General features: G+C 42.6%; 1 protein-coding gene across 2 annotated transcripts; it reads left to right on the top strand.

Annotated features, from left to right (window-relative positions):
- Positions 1 to 8,391: 8,391 nt before the first annotated feature.
- Positions 8,392 to 20,981, top strand: LOC135557838 (consortin-like). 2 transcript variants are annotated; one of them, XM_064991493.1, is made up of 12 exons: positions 8,392 to 8,607; positions 10,430 to 10,623; positions 10,729 to 10,917; positions 11,853 to 11,950; positions 13,610 to 13,640; positions 15,400 to 15,486; positions 15,673 to 15,787; positions 17,918 to 17,939; positions 18,059 to 18,152; positions 18,660 to 18,919; positions 19,578 to 19,722; positions 20,040 to 20,981. In XM_064991493.1, the coding sequence occupies exons 3-12, from the start codon at positions 10,830 to 10,832 to the stop codon at positions 20,180 to 20,182; spliced, it is 1,083 nt and encodes a 360-aa protein (XP_064847565.1). In that variant the 5' UTR covers positions 8,392 to 8,607; positions 10,430 to 10,623; positions 10,729 to 10,829; the 3' UTR covers positions 20,183 to 20,981. The 2 variants fall into 2 exon arrangements, with proteins under 2 accessions (XP_064847565.1, XP_064847564.1); XM_064991492.1 differs by having other exon boundaries at positions 10,427 to 10,623.
- Positions 20,982 to 26,311: the final 5,330 nt, after the last annotated feature.

Genomic DNA, 26,311 nt, shown 5'->3' with positions numbered 1-26,311 from the left:
GTTAAATAAAGGTTAAATAAAATAAAAATAAAATAAGAATTTTGTATTTTTATTTTACATTTTACCCCTTTTCCTCCCCAATTTCATGGTATCCAATTGTTTTAGTAGCTACTATCTTGTCTCATCGCTACAACTCCCGTACGGGCTCAGGAGAGACGAAGGTTTAAAGTCATGCGTCCTCCGATACACAACCCAACCAAGCCAAACTGCTTCTTAACACAGCGCCATCCAACCCGGAAGCCAGCCGTTCATTCTTAAAATAACCTTCTGCCACAGTCCCCTCCAGTCCCCCTAGATGGCTCAGGCCGACCTGAGACTGGGGAGAATACCTCTTTCTTTAAACCACTGAATATGGATTTGAAGTGTCGTGAGTTTTCCATTGTGGCTGAGAAAGAGAGCTTGGTGACAGATGGCAGTCTTCCGGTCGACAGTTTTCAGAGAGAGGACTCTGGTCTGTATGACTGTGAGGATGGCAGTGCAGCCAGCTCCAACAAGGATCAACCATACCCCTGTTGCTCTATCAGTTTACATTCAGTCTGCCAGAGCCTGAGCCAGGGCAACACCTCTGAGTACAGCTACCTACCACAGCACCGTGAAATCTACTCTCAGATCAGCCCTGTGCCAAACTCACATCTTCCTCTTCCACTGTCTCTGGAGCCAGCTGGATACCCAGAGATGTCTGACTGGCTGCAACCCAAGACCAGGACCTCTCAGGCGGTCAAGAGCTCCCTGATATCCCCCCTCTCTCTCTATCCCTCTTCTCCCCCAAGTCCTCCACCTCCTCCTTGGCTACCAGTGGTCCCCTAGGAGAGATGATCCTTCCCCAGCTTCCCCAACTGTCCACCACAGAGTAAGACCTAAAGGATATGAAGGCTTCCATCACAGTGACGGTCCAGCAGCCGTTGGGCCAGACGGGTCAGGACGAGCTGGTGTTCAATACGGCGGAGGAGGTGACCATCAGTGGGGCTCTGGAGAGTAGAGGCCGGGCGAGGAACATCATCAAAATCAGGGATGCCCACTCCTCCTCTGGCCAGGCTTCAGTGGCTACTGGGTTCCCTTCCCATCAGGATCATCAGTAACTTCAGTGAAGATCCTAGTTGATCTTAGTTGAATGCACACCCAGCGAGCAAAACTGGACAAAACTGGTTGAAATGACGTGATAATGATGTCATTTCAACCAGTTTTGCCAAATAGTCATATTGTAAGTTGTTGTAGATACAAGTGCCTGATTCATGAGCTGCTGTTAGCTCTCCTCACCACTTGCTTTCTGAATGTCACTGAGAGATGTGCCTATTGCACCCCGATGACCTTGCTGTCCACCTTAACCCCCCTGTCCAACCTTTCTGTTGCAAACATTAAGATTGCCAAAACAGGCCACTATTGAGAACATCAGTACGGATTCAATAAAACTCCTGTAAAACAGTGTTATTGGTTGTCTTGCTGATATTAAACAAGTTCATCTTTCTCAGGAAAGAACAAACTTCTGCTGTCCCTTTTCACAGATGTGTTCTCCTCAAACATCAACTTGTTGTCCAGCACTGTTCCCAGGTACTTGAAGGTGCTAACCAGCTCCATGTCCAGCAATAATCAACAACCAATTTGACAGAGCTTGAAGAATTCTTACAAGAATAATGGGCAGATGTTGCACATTCCAGGTGTGAAAACGCTTAGAAACGTACCTAGAAAGACACATAGCTGTAGCCGCTGCCAAAGGTGCATCGACAAAGTATTCTACAAACTATGTTTTTTATTTTCAATAAATGTCTAAAAACATTTCTAAAAACATGTTTTCACTTTGTCATTATGGGGTTGAGAAAACAATTCAATTTAATATTGTAATGATGGGGCGGAAGCAGGTGCAGGTGAAACGTTTTAATAAAACCAAACCAAGAACATGACATTAACATAAGGCAGAACGCCAATACACAACAACAATACCAACTAGTGAGTGAACATGGGAGAGTGACATATAAAGGGGAGGAAATGATGAAGGTACTGGAGTCCAGGTGTGAATTATAATGAGTAACAGGTGTGCGTAATGATGAGTGACAGGTGTGTGTAATGATGAGTAACAGGTATGTGTAATGATGAGTAACAGGTACGTGTAATGATGAGTGACAGGTGTGTGTAATGATGAGTGACAGGTGTGTGTAATGATGAGTAACAGGTACGTGTAATGATGAGTAACATGTGTGTGTAATGATGAGTAACAGGTACGCGTAATGACGAGTAACAGGTATGTGTAATGATGAGTGACAGGTGTGTGTAATGATGAGTAACAGGTACGTGTAATGATGAGTAACAGGTATGTGTAATGATGAGTAACAGGTAAGTGTAATGATGAGTGGCAGGTGTGTGTAATGATGAATCCCAGGACCGGTGGTTAGTACATTGGCGACGTTGTACGCCGGAGGGGGGGAGCAGGAGTAGACGTGACAAATACATTTATGAATTCAGGCTGTAACACAACACATTGTGGAAAAAGTCAAGGGGTATGAATAATTTCTGAAGACACTGTACATACCGTACATACATACATTCATAAATACATAGAATTATGAACTAGCCATTGAAAATGTACTATTTTCTCATTTAAGGTGAATATAGTCAGTAGATGTGTCACAAATGGCACCCTAATCCCTACATATACAGTACCAGTCAAAAGTTTGGACATATACTCATTTAAGGGCTTTTCGTAAATGTTTTACTATTTTCTACATTGTAGAATATTAGTGAAGATATTAAAACTATGAAATAACACATGGAATCATGTAGTAACGAAAAAAGTGTTAAACAAATCTAAATATATTTTAGATTCTTCAAAGTAGCCACACTTTGCCTTGATGACAGCTTTGCACACTCTTGGCATTCTCTCAACCAGCTTCACAAGAGTGTGCAAAGCCGTCATCAAGGCAAGGGGTGTCTACTTTGAAGAATCCAAAATGTATTTTGATTTGTTTAACACTTTTTTTGTTACTACAGGGTTCTATATGTGTTATTTCATAGTTTTGACATCTCCACTATTATACAACAATATAGAAAATAGTAAACAATTCAGAAAACCCCCGGAATGAGTAGCTGTGTCCACATTTTTGACTGGTACTGTATATAGTGTAACATTTTGACCAGGGCCCATAGTGCTCTGTTCAAAAGTAGTGCACTATGTATTAGGAATAGGGTTCCATTTGGGACACATCCAGGATACTTAGGTTTGTTGTGAAAAACTCTGAGTTGGATCAGATATTTAGCCTAAGCTCACCTTGCCCTTAAATGGCTGTGTTGCTGTTAACAGGGGATAGCTTGCTTCAGTGCCAAACTCAAGTTCCTGGAGAACCGTCAGTTCCTGGAGCTAAGTACAGCCTGAAGACAGAGCTGGAGCTGGCCAAACAGAACCTCAGGCTGGAGCCAGGGAAATGGAACCAGGAGTGTGGGTGTTTTCTGTAGATTCATCAGACATTAATGAACTAGTCAGTTTATTTCTCTTAGCAACTGGACTTACACTTTAAGGTGTGTGAACATTCCTCTTTTCATGAATGACCAATGCAATAGCAACGGTACAAAAGCATTTATCTTGGGAAGTTATTTTCAGCAAGCATTGCATTGACTCTTGGTATTGTCATAGAATCAGTCTAATAGATAGAATATTCCATCCTACTGTGGCCCTTAAACTTCTTCTTCTCTCCTGTGCTTGTCTGGTGTGTTGGTGAGGATATGTTATGTTAGGTGGCTAATATTGGTCATCAGAGGCCTTCCTCGTTCATGTTATTTTGAGATGATGGCTAGAAACATGAATCTCACGTTGTGTTTGTGTAGTTGACCCGTGGCAGTTTGAGGTGGACTCTTTGGATCGCCTGGAAGCCTTGGAGGTTGTCACGGCGAGGCTGGAGAGCAGGGTCAACCTCTGCAAGGCCAACATCATGATGGTCACATGCTTCGACGTTGCCACCAAACGCCGGCAAGCGAGGAGATGTCGTCGGACGGACAGCAGCAAGGATTCATGGGTATTTAGTGTTCATTTTGTGTTTTGTTCCCAGTGTTGTTAATAGTGGTACAGAGAGAACACCACAATGTAATATCACCGTCACAGAAAAGTTTTGACAATTTTTTGGGTGCTTATCTGAATTCCTCTTGAAAACATAAACATTTGTATTTCAACTCCCTACCAGTAGGTCGAAGTATCACTCAGTGTGGACTTCTCATGAAAAAGAGGGAGTGAAATCGCGGAAGATCACAGAGCACACTCACTCTGAATGATGTATGTTCTGACTCATGCAGATCAATATTCACTGTTATGTTGATAGATCAGCTCAAGGCACTCCAACAAATCACAATGACTCACTGATACATATACCACAGCTTCACCTGGATGACACACACACACACACACACACACACACACACACACACACACACACACACACACACACACACACACACACACACACACACACACACCAGAGGAGGCTAGTGGGAGGTGCTATAGGAGGACAGGCTCATTGTAATGGCTGGAATGGGATCAATGGAATGGTTCCAAATCCATAAAACACATGGAAACAACATGTTAGACTCCATTCCAGTGATTCCATTCCAGCCATTACAATGAGCCCATCCTTCTACAGCTCCTCCCACCAGCCTCCTCTGACACACTCCATGATGTTTGTTTTATGAATCTTATTTACAGTATCAGCATGTTGTGTGCCAACACTTTATAAGCTACATGTCTTCATATTTCTCTGTATTTATTATGGTATTGGTATGTACTGTGTCCTACAACTTTCATGCCAAAGTTGAAACTGTTCCTACAGTGGTTGTGTACCTTCTTGTGCTTTGTTCATTCAGCTGAGTCGAATGGCTTCGTGTGAGAGCTGGAAGCTTGGCACAACATGCTGATGTGTTATTAATGATGCCAACACAGACTACTGTTTTAAACACTAGTTGGAGAAGGGTGACAAAACACTACCACAGTAACAGTAGATTTCCATTGACCCAGGTGCATTTGACAAAAGCAACGTTGCAACTTGCGTAGGGTAACGTGAGGTAACTAGCCCCCCCCCCTAAGAACAATTGCTTGCACAAAAAAAGCAGAGTTTGCTATTTAAAAAATAAGTTATGTGGATGATGGTAATGGTTAGGCAAACAAACTATGAAGGAAAATAAGTGGTTAGAGTTTACACGTTTTTAGTTATGTCATGAAATGTTGTTCAAAGAAAAGGGAGGTTTTTCCCAAGTATCGGAGTAGTTACCCCATGTTAATGGAAACGGCAGATAAAGGATGCATTTTCTAAAGATTGACCACGCTTCCATCAACAGTTTTATGTGAGTAAAGTTACCGAATATAAAAAATAATCAGGACAGCTGTGATGGAAACAAAGTATGTGTACAATTTTATAAATGGCAACAGACAATTTGTTCGTTCGACATGGTGGGATCTTTTTGTGTCGGCGGTAAGATGAATTAGGCAAGAAATTGTGGTTTTAATGATGGCTATTACATCAATGTATAAAAAAAGTGTTTTGGCTTTATGTGCAAATATTGATATAATAACTGTCATAACAAAGTAAACTTGGAGTCACAAGATGATATGGTGTGTCGTCCTCCCTAAGACTCGGGAAACCATGCAGTTTATTAGGCTACAGATGAAATAAACTACGATGAACTTCACAGGGTGGGGAAAGTGCAAGCTGGTGATGAGCTTGATGCTCCTTTCTAATAAATATCCAGGGTCTTATTCTGGTGACAAAATAACAAAATCATAACAAAGGAAGCTAGTCTTACTGTTGAAAGTTGTAATAGTAGAATTAACAAGGTGCCATTTTGAAATGGGGTTTTCCTCTTGTCATATCAGTCAGTGTATATTGTACCTTAGAGAGATATTTATAACTTGTCAGAAATGTCTAGATCAACTAGCCCATGACAGCTAATGTTTTTTAGCCCACAGATTTAGTTGTAATGTTGCAGTCTTTCAAATATCACACAAATGCGCATTAGACATGTCAAAATGTATACAATTGAATGATAGAGCTTTAAAACAGCTAAAAGTTCTCTGTACCCCATGACAAAATGTGTAGAATTGCAGGAAATAAGCTTTGCACCTGCAACATTTTCTCGCCACCAATGAGCAGTGCTTGTGCCCATAGACACACACACACACACACACACACACACACACACACACACACACACACACACACACACACACACACACACACACACACACACACACACACACACACACACACACACACACACACTCACACATAGAGACACGTTCACTACATATGCTACTGCTGCTCTGTTTATTATCTATCCTGATTGCCTAGTCACTTTTGGCTCGTCTCACCCAACCTACATGTACATATTATCTCAATGACCACAACTACCTCGTACCCCTGCACATTGACTCGGTACTGGTTCCTCTTGTATTCAGCCTCGTTATTGGTTTTTTTGTGTTACTATTTCCTTTTTTATTTAGGCGTGACATTTTGATAACCATGTAAAACTCTCTAGGATAAGGTGGCTTTATTCAATATATTTGCCTGTATTTAACACCCCAAAAGAAAATGCTAATTAGTTGCTAATGTGGTAATCATAAAAAACTACTGTACAAATGCCATGATGATCTGGATTAGACTGCTGAATCGAGACAAAGGACAGAATCTCAGGATTAACTTTCTAATGTTAGCTAAATTTAGTAATGAATAAACTGGCTAAATTTCTTTAAATGGACAATTTTGTGAATTGTCTTGTGCAAGTTTTAAATTGACACAATACCTGTTAGCAAAAGAGTCATCTAGAGATGATGTGCAGGAGCTTGCAGGTATTTGTAGTCTTGCATGATGTCTATTTCGATACTAATTAGCATGTTTGAATCTGAGAGTAAATAAAGCCAGATATATTAATAAAAGTTACCTTGTCCGAGAGAGATTTACATGGTTGTCAAAACGTCAAGCCAGGGGAAGTCTACACCAGACACAGTTCTTATTTTAGTGTTTCAAATATACCCTATGGGAAAAATGAATGGTGGAAAAATGATTGGAACCATTTCCATGTTTGACCGCTAGGTTTTATGGGTATTAAGACCTCCTTGTGTGGTGCTCTATTGTATTTACGGAATGTGATTAGATTTTTAGCAAAAATAAATTTCTCAAGAAAGAATTTTGCTAGGACTGTCTGAGAGTAGTCTGAGTGGGAAACTGAAAACGAGCTTTTATTGGCAGAGAGGTTTGGACTATCTTTCTTATTGGTCAAATAACTAATTTACAGCTTGGTGATGTCACCAGGCAGGCCAAAAGACCATCCCACCAAAACAGGCTGGAATTTCAGGCATCTTTTCAAACAGCTCTTAAACCAAAAGGGTATTATCATAATTTTTTACAATTGTACAATATCATTTCAACCTGTTAGTGTGTATATAAAACACAGGAACATCATGTTTTTTAGCAGTGCTGGGCCTTTAAGGTACATTATTGTAACATGATGCAACAGCTTAGCCATTAGCTGCTGTCGCTAAGGCTGTTTTCCAGTGGGAAGGTAATGAGGATGCCCAGTCAGCCAGAGTTCACTTCTAAAGGTATTCCATTACAAAGTCAGACCCCCCCCCCCCCTCACACACACACACACACAGATCGCTCCCTGTTCCAGGATTTCTCTCATTCTGCTCTACTTCACCGTCATTTAGGACTCATTTGAAGTCTCCATGAAAATACCAATGCAGATGTGAACAGGGCAACTATATCTAGAAAGGACAGACGTACAGCATGATAAGGGTCATTCATGAGGGTTAATACTACTGAGCTGCCTGTGTTGGATGTGCCCCCCCCCACATTGTTACAAAGGATTCTCGACACTGTGACTGTTGGATTTCACACTTTGAATCACCATTTCTAGAAATATTGTCTACATATACACAAATGAAGGCTATGCATCTTTTTAAATAGTAAGTTACCCATGGGATTCTTCAAATACATTTTGACCATTTAATTCTAATGGAAGCCTGCACAGAGGACCCCAGAGGTATCAAGCACATGCATATAGGAGTAGGCTAGAAGAACGCTGACTCAGTTACTTTACTGATGATACACCAGTGCAATATCAAGTGTCAGATATTGAATAAGCTTTCCATGAGAATGATACCAAAGCTCTCTAATATATATTGTTATATACGGTTTGTAAGGAGATGCCTTTTACACAATACTTTCCCACATTTTGTAAATTCCTGGCAAAAAAAATCACATGCAAGCCCATAAATACATTCCTCTAGTTACAGTTACTGCAGGCCAATCGGTGAGGGATGTAAGAGTTCAGCCAGAAGATGTCCCCATTGCCTCCGTTGTTTGTACAATAAAGTGATATATTTTGCAATGAGGAGCTGCAACAGAAATTTCCCGGATTAGACCGTAAACAACCATGGATCCGCAGAGAACATCACTTTCGTTGACAGATTCTAAAACGGTGACTACCCACGGTGACACTCACGATTATAGCATCATGTGCATTTACAACAGAATGGAAGGGATTGAAGGGATTGAGTTGTATGACCGTTGATGACCGTTCCGGTGATTGTCACCCAGGAATCGGCTGTCTACCGCGGGACATTATACTGCATGTGTGAGTATGCATACATCCGCGTGATGAGGTAGCCTACCACAGTTTGTACTTCCACAGTTTGTACTGTTGTTATCATTGAGTGCTCTTTGGGTATAATTATGACAGCATGTTAGCCCATAAAGCTATAGCCTAAATTTCGCATTAATGGCTTTTTGAATCGGCAACATTTATTGAACTAGCCTGAAATGTTTGCTCTTCCTTGCCGAATAATAAACATGAACTTGTTAATTAGGTGAACATATATACTGTAAATTGCGATATTGTAGCGCATGATTCCTGTTTATTACTGTTACTGTGTAGACTTAAAGAGTATGTACATGAATTGAAACAACATGAAAGGCTTGGCTTGTGCTGATCATTTCGACAACACCGAGCAGAGCACGCACTTGAAAGCAGAACGCATCAGCTTCAGCATCAATTCTTCACTATTGTTTGGCGACATGAAGTAGCCTTGATTTAAATACATGGTCCTGTAAACGTCACAAAATAAAAGTACACATGACTACAAGAAAAATAACCCAATAAGACCAAATAGACCTCTGAAATGAAAACATTTCTGTTACACATATTACTCTATATATCAAAAAGGTTAATTGTAATCAGTAGTTTTGTCAGTTTCAGGTTGGATGATACAAACATGGTTGAGAAACGGTGTGCAAATGTTCCGTGAGTTTTGTCACTTTAAATCTATGTAAGAGCTATGAGTAATGCTCAGTCACAGTGGTTTGATAATAGGAGGGTAAAGGCCAGCCACTACTACACAGTAGACAGGATTCACACCATATGAGTCACCGTCCTCCACATTCTATTTTCTAGTTCTATGTTCTAAACCCGCTCACATCCACATGACTGTGAACATGGCACCAAGTGTCCCGAGCTGACACTCTGTGCATGTTCCATCCATACTCTCTGGTCATTCATTCAAGCATAAATGTAGGCTAGTTCTTATGATGGAGGTTGTTTATTAAACACTGTGTCAACTGGCTTTCTCTCTCTCTATGTCTCTCTCTTTCTCTCTCTCTCTCTCTCTCTATATGTCTCTCTCTCTCTATGTCTCTCTCTCTATGTCTCTCTCTCTCTATGACTCTCTCTATGACTCTCTCTCTCTCTATGTCTCTCTCTCTCTCTCTATGTCTCTCTCTCTCTATGTCTCTCTCTTTCTATCTCTCTCTCTCTCTCTCTCTCTCTCTCTCTCTATGTCTCTCTCTCTCTCTATGTCTCTCTCTCTCTCTCTATGTCTCTCTCTCTCTCTCTATGTCTCTCTCTCTCTCTCTCTCTCTCTCTCTCTCTCTCTATGACTCTCTCTCTCTCTGTCTCTCTCTCTCTATGTCTCTCTCTCTCTCTATGTCTCTCTCTCTCTCTCTCTGTCTCTCTCTATGTCTCTCTCTCTCTCTCTCTCTCTCTCTGTCTCTCTGTCTCTGTGTGTGTGCAGGGCCGGTCTACCTCCTATCCTACACATTTTGCCATGGGGAATGAGAGACATTTGCACAGTTTTCAAGCTAATTCCCTGCAATTCTACACATGTTGCCATTGCTTATGATGTGTTCATATGCAATCTGGGGGAGCCTGACCTCCAGGTGGCCCCGAACCAAGATTATTTTGTGTATGTTGGGTCCCCTGGAGGTCAGGCTTTAACACAAAAAGTTCTCTCAGAAAAGATTCACTCAGCAAAATAACTAGCATTTGACTCCTACTCTTCTGCACATTGAGTTTTCTCACTAACTCAAGTAGGAGTGCAGTCAGTAAGGAAATAATGCAGTTTATCTCTGGCTTGGAAACACACGCTGATACTAACACAATAACATCTGTTTATATCCAGCAGGGTGTTGAAGAGGAGAGGAATAAGCTCCTTGGTGAGCTGGTCAAGGGTTTTCGAGGATCAGGGAGAGCCCCAAACAACCCCAACAAGAAGACCTGAATTCAAAGAGATGAAATAATAGACCTTATCCACTCACTGATGATACAACCGTCTACTCATATTTTCCAAACTGCAACAACAACAACAACAACAAACTGGTAAACCTAGAACATTGGATCCCACATTTTATTAAGCTGACCTAAAGCTTTTGGAGTTTTCTGTGACCCAGAGTAATCCTGAACCAAATCAATGTCTCTCGCCAGAATCCAATACTAGTAAGTGGCAACCCTAAGGCAGCCAGCCACGTCCCTCCCACCATTTGGGAACCGCTGAGTTGGAGGAGAACAACAGCGTGAAGGAGAGGATGGGTAACAAGAGCAGCAGCACCTCCAGAGACCCAGACACTGATACGACTCAGAGAGAGGAGAGAACCAACACTGGAACTGCCTCAGGTAGCCTAGCACTCCGCATAAAGCACACCTCTCGTTCAGTACTGTATGTGTAGTATACGGGACATATTTACTGTGTAGTATATCTGGGTCACCTACCTCAAGCTGTTTCAAAAGACAAGCACAAATTGTATCTTTGCTACTAGAGCACTAGAATGTCCTTACTCTTTATGGCTGCCATGATAACACCTTAAGAGTAGCCTCAAAATGTAAAATCTAACAGATTATTTTAAAATGTTTACACCTATTCATTCTACTGCATACCTTTTAAACTGTTACAGCTATTCATTCTACTGCATACCTTTTAAACTGTTACAGCTATTCATTCTACTGCATACCTTTTAAAATGTTACACCTATTTATTCTACTGCATACCTTTTAAAATGTTACACCTATTCATTCTACTGCATACCTTTTAACATGTTACACCTATTTATTCTACTGCATACCTTTTAAACTGTTACAGCTATTCATTCTACTGCATACCTTTTAAACTGTTACACCTATTCATTCTACTGCATACCTTTTAAACTGTTACAGCTATTCATTCTACTGCATACCTTTTAAAATGTTACACCTATTTATTCTACTGCATACCTTTTAAAATGTTACACCTATTCATTCTACTGCATACCTTTTAACATGTTACACCTATTTATTCTACTGCATACCTTTTAAACTGTTACAGCTATTCATTCTACTGCATACCTTTTAAACTGTTACAGCTATTCATTCTACTGCATACCTTTTAAACTGTTACACCTATTCATTCTACTGCATACCTTTTAAACTGTCACAGCTATTCATTCTACTGCATACCTTTTAAATGTTACACCTATTCATTCTACTGCATACCCTTTAAAATGTTACACCTATTTATTCTACTGCATCTCTATTCATCAACTTTGTATTGCACATGACATTGTGTGTGCTTTCAGGAAGTGGTCACCCAGGCCCCAGCCCTGACCTGCTTGCCTCACTACAGTCATTGGGAGAACACAATGACCACACACTGCTGCCACAGTCTCTACACCAGGTGTGTGTGTTTGTGTGTGTATGTGTTTTTTCACCCTCACAAAGTCCTCTGTGTTCTGGTCCTCTGTGGATTGGTCCTCTGTGTTCTGGTCCTCTGTGGATTGGTCCTCTGTGTTCTGGTCCTCTGTGTTCTGGTCCTCTGTGTTCTGGTCCACTGTGTTCTGGTCCTCTGTGTTCTGGTCCTCTGTGTTCTGGTCCTCTGTGTTCTGGTCCTCTGTGGATTGGTCCTCTGTGGATTGGTCCTCTGTGTTCTGGTCCTCTGTGTTCTGGTGCTCTGTGTTCTGGTCCTCTGTGTTCTGGTCCTCTGTGTTCTGGTCTTCTGTGGATTGGTCCTCTGTGTTCTGGTCCTCTGTGGATTGGTCCTCTGTGTTCTGGTCCTCTGTGGATTGGTCCTCTGTGTTCTGGTCCTCTGTGGATTGGTCCTAAGGGCCGATTGTGTTTTGTACCATCCTCTTCTGTCACCTATTTTTTGCCTCTGAAACATCTTGTCTTTCCGTTCTGTTTTGTTTTTGTTTGTTGGGAGAATAAATCAAGCTTTAAGAAATGTAATCATTACATTTGACATTTTAGTCATTTAGCAGATGCTCTTATCCAGAGTGATTTACAGTTAGTGTATTCAGCTAAAGATAGCTAGGTGAGACAACATGTAATTGTTTCCCTCATTAAAGTAGTTATCAGCAAATTCATTGCCACTAGGACAAGACAGGCACATTTTTAAAGGTATGATGCCCTTTCTCTGTACACTGTTCTAATGTTATTCTGTCACTGCGTTGGTCCCCATAGTACTGTAATAGCCTTGTAGTTGTTTTTCTTTCTTTGCCAATTCTGGTCATCATGGAACAAAGAGCCAGCTATGATTTAGACTCCCCATAGAAAGGACCGGCAACACTAAGGGCTACGTCTCAAATGGCACTCTATTCCCTACATATGGTCATTCCCTATGGGCCCTGGTCAAAAGTAGTGCTCTATACAGGTAACGGGGTGCCATTTGGGACGGGCCTCTTATACACTGATACAGAAGAAAGAGTTGCTCTGTGATCAGACTGGTACAATCAGTGGAGCATTGTCAGAATAACTGGCCAAGAGAAGTAAACTCCTTGTAAACAGGCGTTGACCTCTATGGGAAATGTCATGGCATCTGGAGTATGTGTGTGGCTCTACAGAGTTGAGGCAGGGACAGGCAGAGTTGTTTTGAGTTCTGCTGCGTGTCATGTTATAAGTGAACCTGACACACAATGGCTTGTTATTGACCACGTGACATCTGAGTCCCATCTTGAGTCTTTTTTTCCCTATACCTTCTAATACTTCATTCCCAAGCACGAGAATATCTATTCTAGAGTCTGCACCATTTTTCTTCAGCAAAATACCTTTCTAATATTATAAATTAATTACTTTCTAAATTAAACTATCTAGTTTATGTATTTCCTTTATGTAACATATAGAGAACACATTATATTTTTAAGTAAAGCCCCGACATACGTACAAGTCTGATTCTGAGTGAGTTATCCAAGTAACAGAATAAGCAGGTCGGTTTGTAATGTCCCCCCCCCCCCTATCTCAATTCAATTTCAATTGAAGGAATTTTTTGGCATGTGAAACATATGTTAACATTGCTAGATGTTAACTCTTTCTCTCTCTCTCTCTGTCTCGTTCTTCACAGATAGCAGAGGCCTACTCCCTGGATGAGGACTGTATCCTTGCCATCATATTCCTAATACTTATCTCCACCATGTCTTTTGTTTTAATGGAGCTGTTGAATTGCAGTGTGTTTCTTTCGAAGCTTTGGGAACTGTGGTGAGAGTGATTTATGATGTCACTCTGAGGACTGTGGTGACAGTGATTTATGATGTCACTCTGAGGACTGTGGTGACAGTGATGTATGATGTCACTCTGAGGACTGTGGTGCCAGGGATTTATGATGTCACTCTGGGGACTGTGGTGCCAGGGAATTATGATGTCACTCTGGGGACTGTGGTGACAGTGATTTATGATGTCACTCTGGGGACTGTGGTGACAGTGATTTATGATGTCACTCTGGGAACTGTGGTGACACTGATTTATGATGTCACTCTGGGGACTGTGGTGACAGTGATTTATGATGTCACTCTGGGAACTGTGGTGACACTGATTTATGATGTCACTCTGGGAACTGTGGTGACACTGATTTATGATGTCACTCTGGGAACTGTGGTGACACTGATTTATGATGTCACTCTGGGAACTGTGGTGACAGTATTTATGTTACTTTAAGATCCATTCAACTGACTGAAGGAAAGGGACCATTTTTTTTGCAGTGTTTCCTAATCTCTCATGGACAGATTCACGTGGACAGACGAGAATCTGTCAAGGCTCACGTAGAACTATGTGATTACGAGCAGCAGCAGTTCCTGGTTTTGGGTTTTCTTCATTGATTATTTGAACGAATCTGGATTGGGCCAAGGCGGTGCTTGTGCAGTGATTTCCCAGCAGATGATAAACCGTTTCTACTAGATTCCACAGACAAAAAGTCAAAATTGTCTATATTGTAAAAATTCATAAAAACAAACAGTATCTTTTGGCCATTATAAACACAGGTGAAATTAGCAGGGGGAAGGGGTTTGGCCTCAAATTTCCATTTGAGAGGGAGGAGACTTCGCTTCCTTCCTTTGCACAAAGGTTATCACAGTTGTTAATGGCATTTTCCCCAGAAGACAAATAGGAAATGACAAACATTTGCGAGAGAATTTGACCTCTGGGTAACCAAGATAACGTGTTTCCAGGTGTGCTGGGCAGAGCGGAATATGATGTTTAGTTTCTGAGTTTCTATTGGTGGGGTATTTTCGTGTGTGGCGAGGTCGTTAGTATTTGGCCTGTTCTGTCACGGGTGGATTTCCCTTTGTCCCTTGCAGTCTGTTTCCTCTGGAGTTTCCTAGCTGGAGTCTACTCTGTCGCCCTGTTTCCTCTGGAGTCTCCTAGCTGGAGTCTACTCTGTCGCCCTGTTTGCTCTGGTACCATGGTAACTGGGCCCCGCAGTATAGAGAGAGTTGTGTGTGGATGTGAAAGGTTTGTGTCTATGTCCAGAGACATAGTGTGCTTCTCAAATGGCACCCTATTCCCTAAGATGCAACATAGTGGTGGTTGATTTCTGGGAGGACCGGGTGTGGAAGTTCTGGGAAGAGTAAAGGGTTCTACTGGAAATAATCCAATTCACTGGAAATAATCCAATTGTGTAAAACAATAAAGTACATATTCTGGTCAAATATTTTTTTTCTTGAGCAGCAGACCATGTCCTGGAGTAGCTTTAAAATTCCTGTATTTATTTATGTCATCTTCAAAACACCAGATGCTATATATATTTGTCACAAGTTTGTTAATATGATCCTGTCTTTTGAATCCCGAGTTGACAGCCTCAGGGACAGTTCTTATTGGCTGTTGTGGTATCTGGTTTCCTTAACTGCTAATGGTTATCAGACCAGTGGGCGGTGCAGTTCCTGCAGCTGGAGAAACTGTACCATGAGCGCCTCCTGTCCAATCTTGCTGCCCTGCAGGAGGACTGGGGTACTGCACTCTACTCCACACATCTGTTCTGTCACTGCAGCCTGAGGCCCTGAACCCATCACTGACAAAATATAACCCTGTCATTCTTCCAATTGCACTATGTCTGTGTGTATGTACCTGTATGTATGTGTGTGTGTGTGTGTGTGTGTGTGTTAATCATAACCTGTGTGTTCTGTGTGCTTTCAGAGAGCCAATGGAGAGAGCGTAACAGAGTAGCAGAGAGCACCTCCCCAGCTGAGACCAACAGCACTGGACAGGAACACATAGAAATGCTGAGCCAGATCTGCAGGACGCACCAGAGGTGAGCTAGATACTTACTGATGTGTTATAGTGCTGTTCTAGAACTGGGACTAAATGCACAATCACTTGGACAGTTAGTTGCAGCAGTGGTACTGATTGTGTCAGTAGAAGGGAGAGCAAATCATGTCTATTTACTTTAGTTTGTCACAGTCTGTCACCACCCACAATACTACCGCTCCATACAGGGATCAAAGGAATTTGAACAACAAACACGGTCTGCATTTAAATGTATATTTTCATTTATACATGATTTATTAGCTAAAGTCATAATATGTGAGATCATACCCTATATTTGAATGTTGATTATAAGCATCCCACGCTAGTGATTCTTGTCTAGACATGAAACCACACCTTAATTAACTAATGCTCATTTAATTGACTTACTTAATCTACTAAGCTATAGACTCAGATATGTTTTCAGTCACAGAACCCCACCCATGTCTCTTGGTGTGTTCGTAGGGGCGTTCCATGAAATGAGTGCCTTTTTGCTTCCCTTTGGTATTTCAAGTAGAAATTATGCATAATTATTGCATTTTAAAAGCCTTATCTTAATAAATGAAGTGCCCTTTAATATAGACCTTTTGGAAAATTCGATAAATCTGATTTTGAATATGAATAAAGACTTGCTAAAGTGCCAAAATTGTCCCTCAGTGCATCTCTGTATATCTCTGTGCATCTCTGTGCATCTCTGTGCATCTCTGTGCATCTCTGAGTCCCTCTGTGCATCTCTGTGTCCCTCTGTGCATCTCTGTGTATCTCTGTGTATCTCTGTGCATCGCTGTGTATCTCTGTGTCCCTCTGTGCATCTCTGTGTATCTCTGTGCATCTCTGTGCATCTATTTGTATCTCTGTGCATCTCTGTGTCCCTCTGTGCATATCTGTGCATCTCTGTGTATCTCTGTGCATCTCTGTGCACCTCTGTACATCTCTGTGCTCTGTGCATCTCTGTGCATCTATGTGCATCTCTGTGCATCTATGTGCATCTCTGTGCATCTATGTGCACCTCTGTGCATCTCTGTGCATCTCTGTGCACCTCTGTGCATCTCTGTGCATCTCTCTGCATCTCTCTGCATCTCTGTGCACCCATGTGTATCTCTGTGCATCTCTGTGCACCTCTGTGCATCTCTCTGCATCTCTCTGCATCTCTGTGCACCTCTGTGCATCTCTCTGCATCTCTGTGCACCTCTGTGCATCTCTCTGCATCTCTGTGCACCTCTGTGCATCTCTGTGCATCTATGTGCATCTCTGTGCATCTATGTGCACCTCTGTGCACCTCTGTGCATCTCTGTGCATCTCTGTGCGTCCGATGTGACTTTTAGGAAGATTTTAACCCATGTAACCTCAACATTTCTCCAAGTTTTCACCATCATTGTAAAGCCCTAGTCATTTCTGAAGATAATTATTTATTTCATGTGATTAATTTTAAGGTAAAAAAAACAACAACCTGGCCCTCATTTTAAGTTCAACCCTCTTGCTTGAACTGAACTATCTTTTTAATATCGTGAAACTCTTCCTTTTTTAAATGTATTTTTTTCAAAGAAATGTTGAACATCTAATCATAGTGTAAAAGCAGGTGAGCTGGTTTTACTCTTTTTGACAATTTTCTGGTGTTTTGTGGTGGAAAACTGAGCAGGTCGAACATAACATGTCAACCCTGTTACCCATAGATAGTCAGGCTAGACATTTTTTCAAAATGTTTTCGTTTTGTGAAGCTTGCATTCAATTGCCCCTCCCTGTTGCACACAACAAGCACATGGGGATTTATGGCTGATTTACAGTAAGACAAAATTGTCAACCCCGTTACTTTATTTTTTGTGATGGGAAAATGTGTTTTTTTAATTCAAACTCTTTTTATGAGTTACACAACTGAAAAGGCACCTAATTGGTTCAACAACCCAGTAGCTTGTGGTAGATTGATTCAGCTGGATGCCAGACACCAACTTGCTGTAGTGGCCTCCGGTCATGTTAGCTTTAACATTTTTAAATCAAATGGCTTCAAAACATCAGTTTACCCAATCTGACTCTCTCTCTGACTCTCTCTCTCTGTGTCTCTCTCTCTGTCTCTCTCTCTGTCTCTCTCTCTGTCTCTCTCTCTCTTTCTCTCTCTCTCTCTCTCTCTCTCTCATAATAGACCAATGCTTAGTGCGAAAATGGTAAGAAAATACATAACAGTACACTACACACCATCATTTTGATCATGTTTCTTAATCCATCACATAAGATGAGTATTTTTGTGGTGTGACATTCATGATAGAGCTGTTTTTTCCCCCAGAGCATGGCAGACACGGTGCTGAAAGACAGCCACAACACCAGGGGGCAGTGTGATGGGAGAGAGAAAGAAAGGTCACCATCCCATCATGGAAAAGGTCAACAGAAAACACATCATATGAATTCCTAAATCAATATTATAGTATGGCCACTTAGCCTAGAGATGTGAATACGAGGTTGATGATATCGTCCTCTTTGTTCACTGGAAAGCCTCAGACTGTAGTTTGGTTCTAATCAATAAGGGCTCATAAAATGGAATCTGATGCCAGATGATGCTTCCGTACTGTCTCAGCTATATCTACAGTACTTTTAGTGTGTTAGTGTGTGTGTGTGTGTGTGTCTGTCTATGGTGAAGCCAGGTGATCAGTAGTACTGTAATCGATCTGCTGATCTTCTCGCCGTTCATTCGTCGTGTGTGTTTGAGGGACTACCCTGCCGGTGGCCGTCTAACTGATGCAATTTTTGCGTGATTCTACATGTAGAAACGGTTTGCACTCGGTTTGCAAATTACATCCAACACTCTGAACAGAGGTGCTGAGTACTCTTGGCTGGCAAACGCTACCGTTGTGTCCGTGCTTTAAGCAACACTTCTCTTGTCTCTGCAGTCAGAGTCAACAACCCTGTAAGACAGAGTGAGGAGGATGTTAAGGAGACCACGTCAACAGGAGCTGTCCCTGACACGGCTGAGGAGGGAGGAGAGGAGCGAGAGCGAGGAAAGGAAGAGTTGGAGGAGGAAGGGCAGGGGGTGGATGAAGAGGAGGTGTTTGAGGAGAGTCCAGAAGAGGAGGTGCAGGTGGTGGAGTGGCCATCGGGGGTTCCCCAAGCCTCAGCCGAAGACCTGGACAAACTGTCTCAAGTGGAGGAGGTGAGGAAACACTGAGACATTAACGGCCTCATGTTTACCGCCTCATCTCTCTGTCTCTCACTTCTCTCTCTGTCTCTGCCTGTTCTCTCTGTCTCTGTCTCTTGTTTGGGAGGGGACACACATTTTGGATTGACACACAGCCCTGGACAGGCTCAAGGGAGCCCAGAGAAGTCTTGGCAGAGGAGCTGGGTCTGTAATCGGAGTTGGCTGTGTTTGTTACTTCATTCCATGTCCTGTGCCACACCAAGCAACGTGGCCATGGGTGGAACTCAGTGAGATTTGAGGACAGGACACAGAGGCTATGATGTCATTAAAGGGCCACAATAGACGCCTGTAGAACAAATAGCTCACATACAGGTCCTGTTCGATAATGGTTGTGACAATGACGTCCTCAAATGACAAAACATTACAACCTTTTATAGACCTTGAATACAGTTTGTGTTTCATGCAACAGCAGGGTGATCAAATCCTACATCTGTGCATCATTGCAGTTTGTTTTGCAAACATACACATAATTTCACCTCTAGGTGGCCCTATTGAGCTGGTCAAATGTAGCTCTGTATATAGGGAACATGGTGCCATTTCAGATATAGCCTTTTATTTTCCATCTATTCCCTGTAATAATATCTCTGACTCCCAGCACTCTGCTCCCAACCAGAGCTCCTCAGCAGATGGCCTGGTGTCCATTCTAAAGAGGAGGAGGGCATCGTTAGATGGCCTGCCCCCCGAGGGTCCCGATGCAGCCAAACACAACTCCAAACGAAAGGTGCACTTCAGCCAGCCAGAGGACGACATGGAACCAGGTATGGATCAGCCCAAAAACAACCTCTGTCTTCTCACACACATGTTTTAGTGGACTCTCTTATCCAGAGCGACTCACAGTAGTGAGTGTATATATATATATACATACTGGTCCCCTGCGGGAATCAAACGCACAACCCTGGTGTTGCGAGCACTATGCCACCCCCCCCCACACAGTCTATACAAGCTATACGTATTATAAATTAATACAAATATAATAACATTGTAGTAACACCTCATACCATCTGTGTATACCATCTGCACCAACCACCATTATCTTGTTCAAAATATTAATTAGTATGTTTTTTTCTCTGTGCAGACGAGGTGGGCGGAGACTCGTGTTTGTTCCTGCTGTTGTTGTGCCTGGTAACCGTGGTGATCAGTCTGGGCGGGACGGCTCTGTACTGCACACTAGTGGACACATACAGTAGCATCTGCATTGATTTCTCTCACAACGTATAGACCTTTACATTGTGCACGTACAACGCTTCCTGGATAGGTTCAGCCACTGGATGCCCATACGATCATAGTCAGGACTACTGCTGCAGTCAGGACATACAGTCAGGACATACAGTCACTTACTGCTGCAGTCAGGACATACAGTCAGGACATACAGTCACTTACTGCTGCAGTCAGGACATACAGTCAGGACATACAGTCAGGACATACAGTCAGGACATACAGTCACTTACTGCTGCAGTCAGGACATACAGTCAGGACATACAGTCACTTACTGCTGCAGTCAGGACATACAGTCAGGACATACAGTCAGGACATACAGTCAGGACATACAGTCACTTACTGCTGCAGTCAGGACATACAGTCAGGACATACAGTCACTTACTGCTGCAGTCAGGACATACAGTCACTTACTGCTGCAGTCAGGACATACAGTCAGGACATACAGTCACTTACTGCTGCAGTCAGGACATACAGTCACTTACCTACTGCTGCAGACGATGTAGACTCAGTAGCCCACTGTAGCAGTCTATGGACTAAACATACAGAAGAACCTACCTACTGTAGCAGTCTATGGACTAAACATATAGAAGAACCTACCTACTGTAGCAGTCAATGGACTAAATATACAGAATAACCTACCTACTGTAGAAGTCTATGGACTAAACATACAGAAGGACCTACCTACTGTAGAAGTCTATGGACTAAACATACAGAAGGACCTACCTACTGTAGCAGTCAAGGTCATAAGGTCATTGTTGTTCATTGGAAGGGCCTGAAATAAAGACTGAATGATCAGTGACCCAACAGGAGACTTTTTTACCGAGTGACATTTCAGATGCAGTCCAAACTGTTTCCAGAACACTGCCTCCCATCTTGTTTTTAACCTCTTGTTTTAACTTGTGGACGCTGCACAAAAGAGCTCCCAAAACCACAGAGGAACAAAGCATAGCATTGTAAAGTACAGGTAACTGCCCAAATAAAGGAAACACCAACATAAAGTATCTTAATAGGGAGTTGGGTCACCACGAGCTGCCAGAACAGCTTCAATACACCTTGGCATAGATTCTACCAGTGTCTGGAACTCTGTTGGAGGAATGCAACACTATTCTTCCACAAGACATTGTTTGTGGTTTTGTTGGTGGAAAACACTCCAGAATCTCCCATAAGTGTTCAATTTGGTTGAGATCTGGAGACAGACAGACAGACAGCATGATGGGATGATAATTGCTTAATTAACTCAGGAACCACACTGTGTGGAAGCACTTAGATCCCTAAATAGTGGGCAATGGCATTTTTATACATGACCCTAAGCATGATGGGAAGTTAATTGCTTAATTAACTCAGGAACCACAGCCGTGTGGAAGCACCTGCTGTCAATGTCCTTTGTATCCCTCATTTACTCATGTTTTTCCTTTATCTTGGTAGTTACCTGTATATTCCAGTTAAAAATTTTCATGAGAAAATATGTTTATCTGAATTTGCAAAGATGTTTATCTGAAGAACAGATACAATTTGATAAACAGTAAATATGTTTATCTGGATTTGAGAGCCTCATAGTAAAACTTGGGGTACAGTAGGCTATTAAAAAACAAAGACTTGTTGGGGATTGAAAGGACACTTCCTCCTCGACTTGTTGCCTCGAGTCCTTGACTTGTCTCCTTGACTCCTTGACTGGTCAAATGTAGCCTAGGTGTTGTACATTTGCCAGATGTTTTTGTACGTGGAGACTTGGGTTTGTAATTACTCTTACATTCCCCTGAAGGAACTCATGGTTGTTGACCACTGCAAATGAAAGTCCATATTTGTGAAGAACGGCTCTCTGGAATTGGCACATTGTGAAGTAATTTGCTGATAACCGAGTAACGATATCAATACAAATATGCATGATAGATACCGTATGTATGGCTCTTGGTATGACAATATGAACTAAGGTCAATGTTCATACAGTAATGCATTTTAATGTAGTCATGACATTCAGTACTGTATGGATTACTCAACATCTCAGGCACTTTGGTCTCGTTGTGCTGCTCATGTACGTCAAGGATCTTCAAATCAGAGATCTAGTGGGTGTGCAGGCTTTCATTCCAGCCCAGCAGTAACACCTGATTCTGCTAACTGTGGTCCAATCTGAAGACTATATTGCAAGGCTGGATCAAAATCATGCACACACAGTATCTCTCCAGGACTAGAGTTGGAGAACTCTGATCTAGACCCAGTAGCTCTTTAGGACCAGAGTTGGAGAACCCTGATCTCGACCCAGTATCTCTTTAGGACCAGAGTTGGAGAACCCTGATCTCGACCCAGTATCTCTCCAGGACCAGAGTTGGAGAACCCTGATCTCGACCCAGTATCTCTCCAGGACCAGAGTTGGAGAACCCTGATCTCGACCCAGTATCTCTCCAGGACCAGAGTTGGAGAACCCTGATCTAGACCCAGTAGTTCTCCAGGACACACAGTGCTTCGTTGACTGACAGTTGTGTTCTCCTGCTGGTTCAGACAGCACAGAGAGCACACACAAATCTGTGTTTGATGGACATCAGTCAGGAAGTCCCAGTTTACCATTGGAATGTCCCAGACTTCTGTTCTATCTATTGCCTCTGACATTGTTGTCTTTGGTCAATGTCTTATTTTCTCTTTCCATGCTCTCTAAATGGTTGTGGTTGAGTAATGTCAATGAATGTTGCCTCTAATTTTCACCGTATGTTGTTTACTATTGTGTTGCATCATGCAATCCATGTTTAAATGTTGCCGTATTTTTGTTGACTTGTTTTCTCAATCAAATCAAATCAAATTTATTTAGCCCTTTGTACATCAGCTGATATCTCAAAGTGCTGTACAGAAACCCAGCCTAAAACCCCAAACAGCAAGCAATGCAGGTGTAGAATGGAATATATGGATGGAATATAAATGATATTAAGGAAACTTGGTATGTTGATGTTATTTTACAGTTCACACTGGCATGAGTTGTGCAACGTTGTAGCCTACACACAGTGCCCCCACTCAAGATGTAATATCACCAACTGGCCACAAGATGTCTCAGTAAACCTTGAAACCCAACCAGCCACTATGAATCTAGAAAAATATCAAAGTAGTATTAATTATACTGCATACTGTTAAGCTTTGGACTACAGCTCAGTCGACTCAAACACGACTTCTGCGTAGCTTATATGTTTTCAGACAAAGTTTGAGTTATTTCAGATTATTACCCATGTGGTGTAGTATTTCATTATGGCTATATTCCTCCTACCATTGTAGTAATACCGAATGCATTGGTTGAAATGATAGTAGTTGCATTGGTTGACATCACAACACAAGTCAATACTAGGGGCGATTTAGAGTAGTCTGCCCTGCCCCAGATCCATTTACACATTGCACTGAGTAAATAGGCATTAGTGCACAATGTTGACTGTAACCTCTGCCAGGCCTGACAACATTTTCATATTCGGAGCCTCTGGTTTTAACAGACAGTTTGTGGTGGAAGAGGCTCAGAGCGCCGAAGGTCCCATGGGGTCTCTGAAATGTGCCTTGGCTGGACAGAGCAGACAGTGGCTGGAGGGAGGTCTGAACCACGCCTCCAAGAGTGACGCTCCATATGTGTTGAACACGAGCCGAACCAGAAAAGAGAAGCAAGTGTCTACCACCTGCTGCCAGTAAAATAAAGATTTGATGTTAGTCATGGTTTGACTAGGCTACTATATAATCATTTACATTTGCATGCATTCAGGACAACTTTGATCTCAGTTTCCAGGTAAGCCAGAGCTATTAAAGGACTGAAGTTGAAATATTCATGGCTGATGTTTCCGAAGCAGACTCATGGGCCATCATGTGCCAACAAGGACTGGTTGTTCTCAACTGTGTGGGGCCAGTTATAATGAGTGTTGTTGTTGTTGAGACCTGGGAGGAAGGAGGCGTCTGGTGGGCCTCTCACAGCTGTGGGCCTGAGTTGTCATTCGTCCAGACTCCCAAGGTACTCCTGTCCCCAATGATAATTGGAAAACTGTCACTGTGCATTAAGCTTGTAAGGAATCTGCTGACTGTGTAGCTGTGTCCTGGGTACTGCAGTACATTACAGTAGACTCTGCTCTATCAGTATGTATGGACCATAATGATATGTTGGCAAAAGCAAAGATATGGGAATCATATAATGAGATGATGGTATACTTTTGACTTTTAAGGTGATGATGAGTTGATGATTAACGCACACACACACACACACACACGTACACGTAGTGCAAGAATGAAAGCAGGTGATACTCGCGACTGATGACTTGCAGGCACCAAGGCCCAGAGTGATGACTCAATCACACTTTATGACATTGTTTGGAGGTCTGAGCATCACGTCGGGGTCACCACTTACTGTAGTGAGGTATTATTGGATATATATGATATTATAAATATCTCATATGCGACCCGGAATAAGACTTAGCCTATTAAAATGTTTACCTGACTCCATAAAGATGATTTAGCATTATGCAAGAGCCCCTAGTGGTTAGAGTGGGGAGGCAGGTAGCCTTGTGGTTAGAGCGTTGGACTAGTAACCGGAAGGTTGGAAGTTCAAACCCCCGAGCTGACAAGGTACAAATCTGTCGTTCTGCCCCTGAACAGGCAGTTAATCCACTGTTCCTAGCCCGTCATCGAATTTGAAAATAAGAATTTGTTCTTAACTGACTTGCCTAGTTAAATAAAGGTAAAATAAAATAAAAATAGTTGAGTTACACTAATAGGCTATCAAGAAATGTTGGGGAATGGAATTCTGAATACAAGTGTATTTCATTACTTTGTAAAATGAATGATTATATTCACAAGGCAGAAAGCTTAATCTACAAGGCATTATTCTAAGCATGATCAGAGAGGGAGAGAGAGAGTGCCATGGCCCATAGCTTATGGGAGAGAGAGAGAGAGTGCCATGGCCCATAGCTTATGGGAGAGAGAGAGAGAGAGTACCATGGCCCATAGCTTATGGGAGAGAGAGAGAGAGTACCATGGCCCATAGCTTATGGGAGACAGAGAGAGAGTACCATGGCCCATAGCTTATGGGAGACAGAGAGTGCCGTGGCCCATAGCTTATGGGAGAGAGAGAGTGCCATGGCCCATAGCTTATGGGAGAGAGAGAGAGTGCCATGGCCCATAGCTTATGGGAGACAGAGAGTGCCATGGCCCATAGCTTATGGGAGAGAGAGAGAGTGCCATGGTCAATAGCTTATGGGAGAGAGAGAGAGTGCCATGGCCCATAGCTTATTGGAGAGAGAGAGAGAGAGTACCATGGCCCATAGTTTATGGGAGAGAGAGAGAGTACCATGGCCCATAGCTTATTGGAGAGAGAGAGAGTACCATGGCCCATAGCTTATTGGAGAGAGAGAGAGTACCATGGCCCATAGTTTATGGGAGAGAGAGAGAGTACCATGGCCCATAGCTTATGGGAGAGAGAGAGAGAGAGTACCATGGCCCATAGTTTATGGGAGAGAGAGAGTGCCATGGCCCATAGCTTATGGGAGAGAGAGAGTGCCATGGCCCATAGCTTATGGGAGAGAGAGAGAGTACCATGGCCCATAGCTTATGGGAGAGAGAGAGAGTACCATGGCCCATAGCTTATGGTAGAGAGAGAGTACCATGGCCCATAGCTTATGGGAGAGAGAGAGTGCCATGGCCCATAGCTTATGGTAGAGAGAGAGAGTACCATGGCCCATAGCTTATGGGAGAGAGAGAGTACCATGGCCCATAGCTTATGGGAGAGAGAGAGTACCATGGCCCATAGCTTATGGGAGAGAGAGAGAGAGTACCATGGCCCATAGCTTATGGGAGAGAGAGAGAGAGAGAGTACCATGGCCCATAACTTACGGGAGAGAGAGAGAGAGAGAGTACCATGGCCCATAGCTTATGGGAGAGAGAGAGAGTACCATGGCCCATAGCTTATGGGAGAGAGAGAGTACCATGGCCCATAGCTTATGGGAGAGAGAGAGAGAGAGTACCATGGCCCATAGCTTATGGGAGAGAGAGAGAGAGTACCATGGCCCATAGCTTATGGGAGAGAGAGAGAGAGTACCATGGCCCATAGCTTATGGGAGAGAGAGAGAGAGAGTACCATGGCCCATAGCTTATGGGAGAGAGAGAGAGAGAGTACCATGGCCC

Source organism: Oncorhynchus masou, chromosome 16 (genome assembly GCF_036934945.1).
Source record: "Oncorhynchus masou masou isolate Uvic2021 chromosome 16, UVic_Omas_1.1, whole genome shotgun sequence".
Taxonomy (NCBI): Eukaryota; Metazoa; Chordata; class Actinopteri; order Salmoniformes; family Salmonidae; genus Oncorhynchus; species Oncorhynchus masou.
This window is presented reverse-complemented; position numbering and strand designations above follow the sequence as displayed.

Bases quoted from the DNA above. Each gene is read 5' to 3' on its own strand.
- LOC135557838 (XM_064991493.1), top strand. From the start codon at position 10,830: ATGGGTAACAAGAGCAGCAGCACCTCCAGAGACCCAGACACTGATACG. The intron at 17,940-18,058 runs GTAAGAAAATAC...TTTTTCCCCCAG, and splicing joins CAATGCTTAGTGCGAAAATG to AGCATGGCAGACACGGTGCT. The intron at 18,153-18,659 runs GTCAACAGAAAA...TTGTCTCTGCAG, and splicing joins ACCATCCCATCATGGAAAAG to TCAGAGTCAACAACCCTGTA.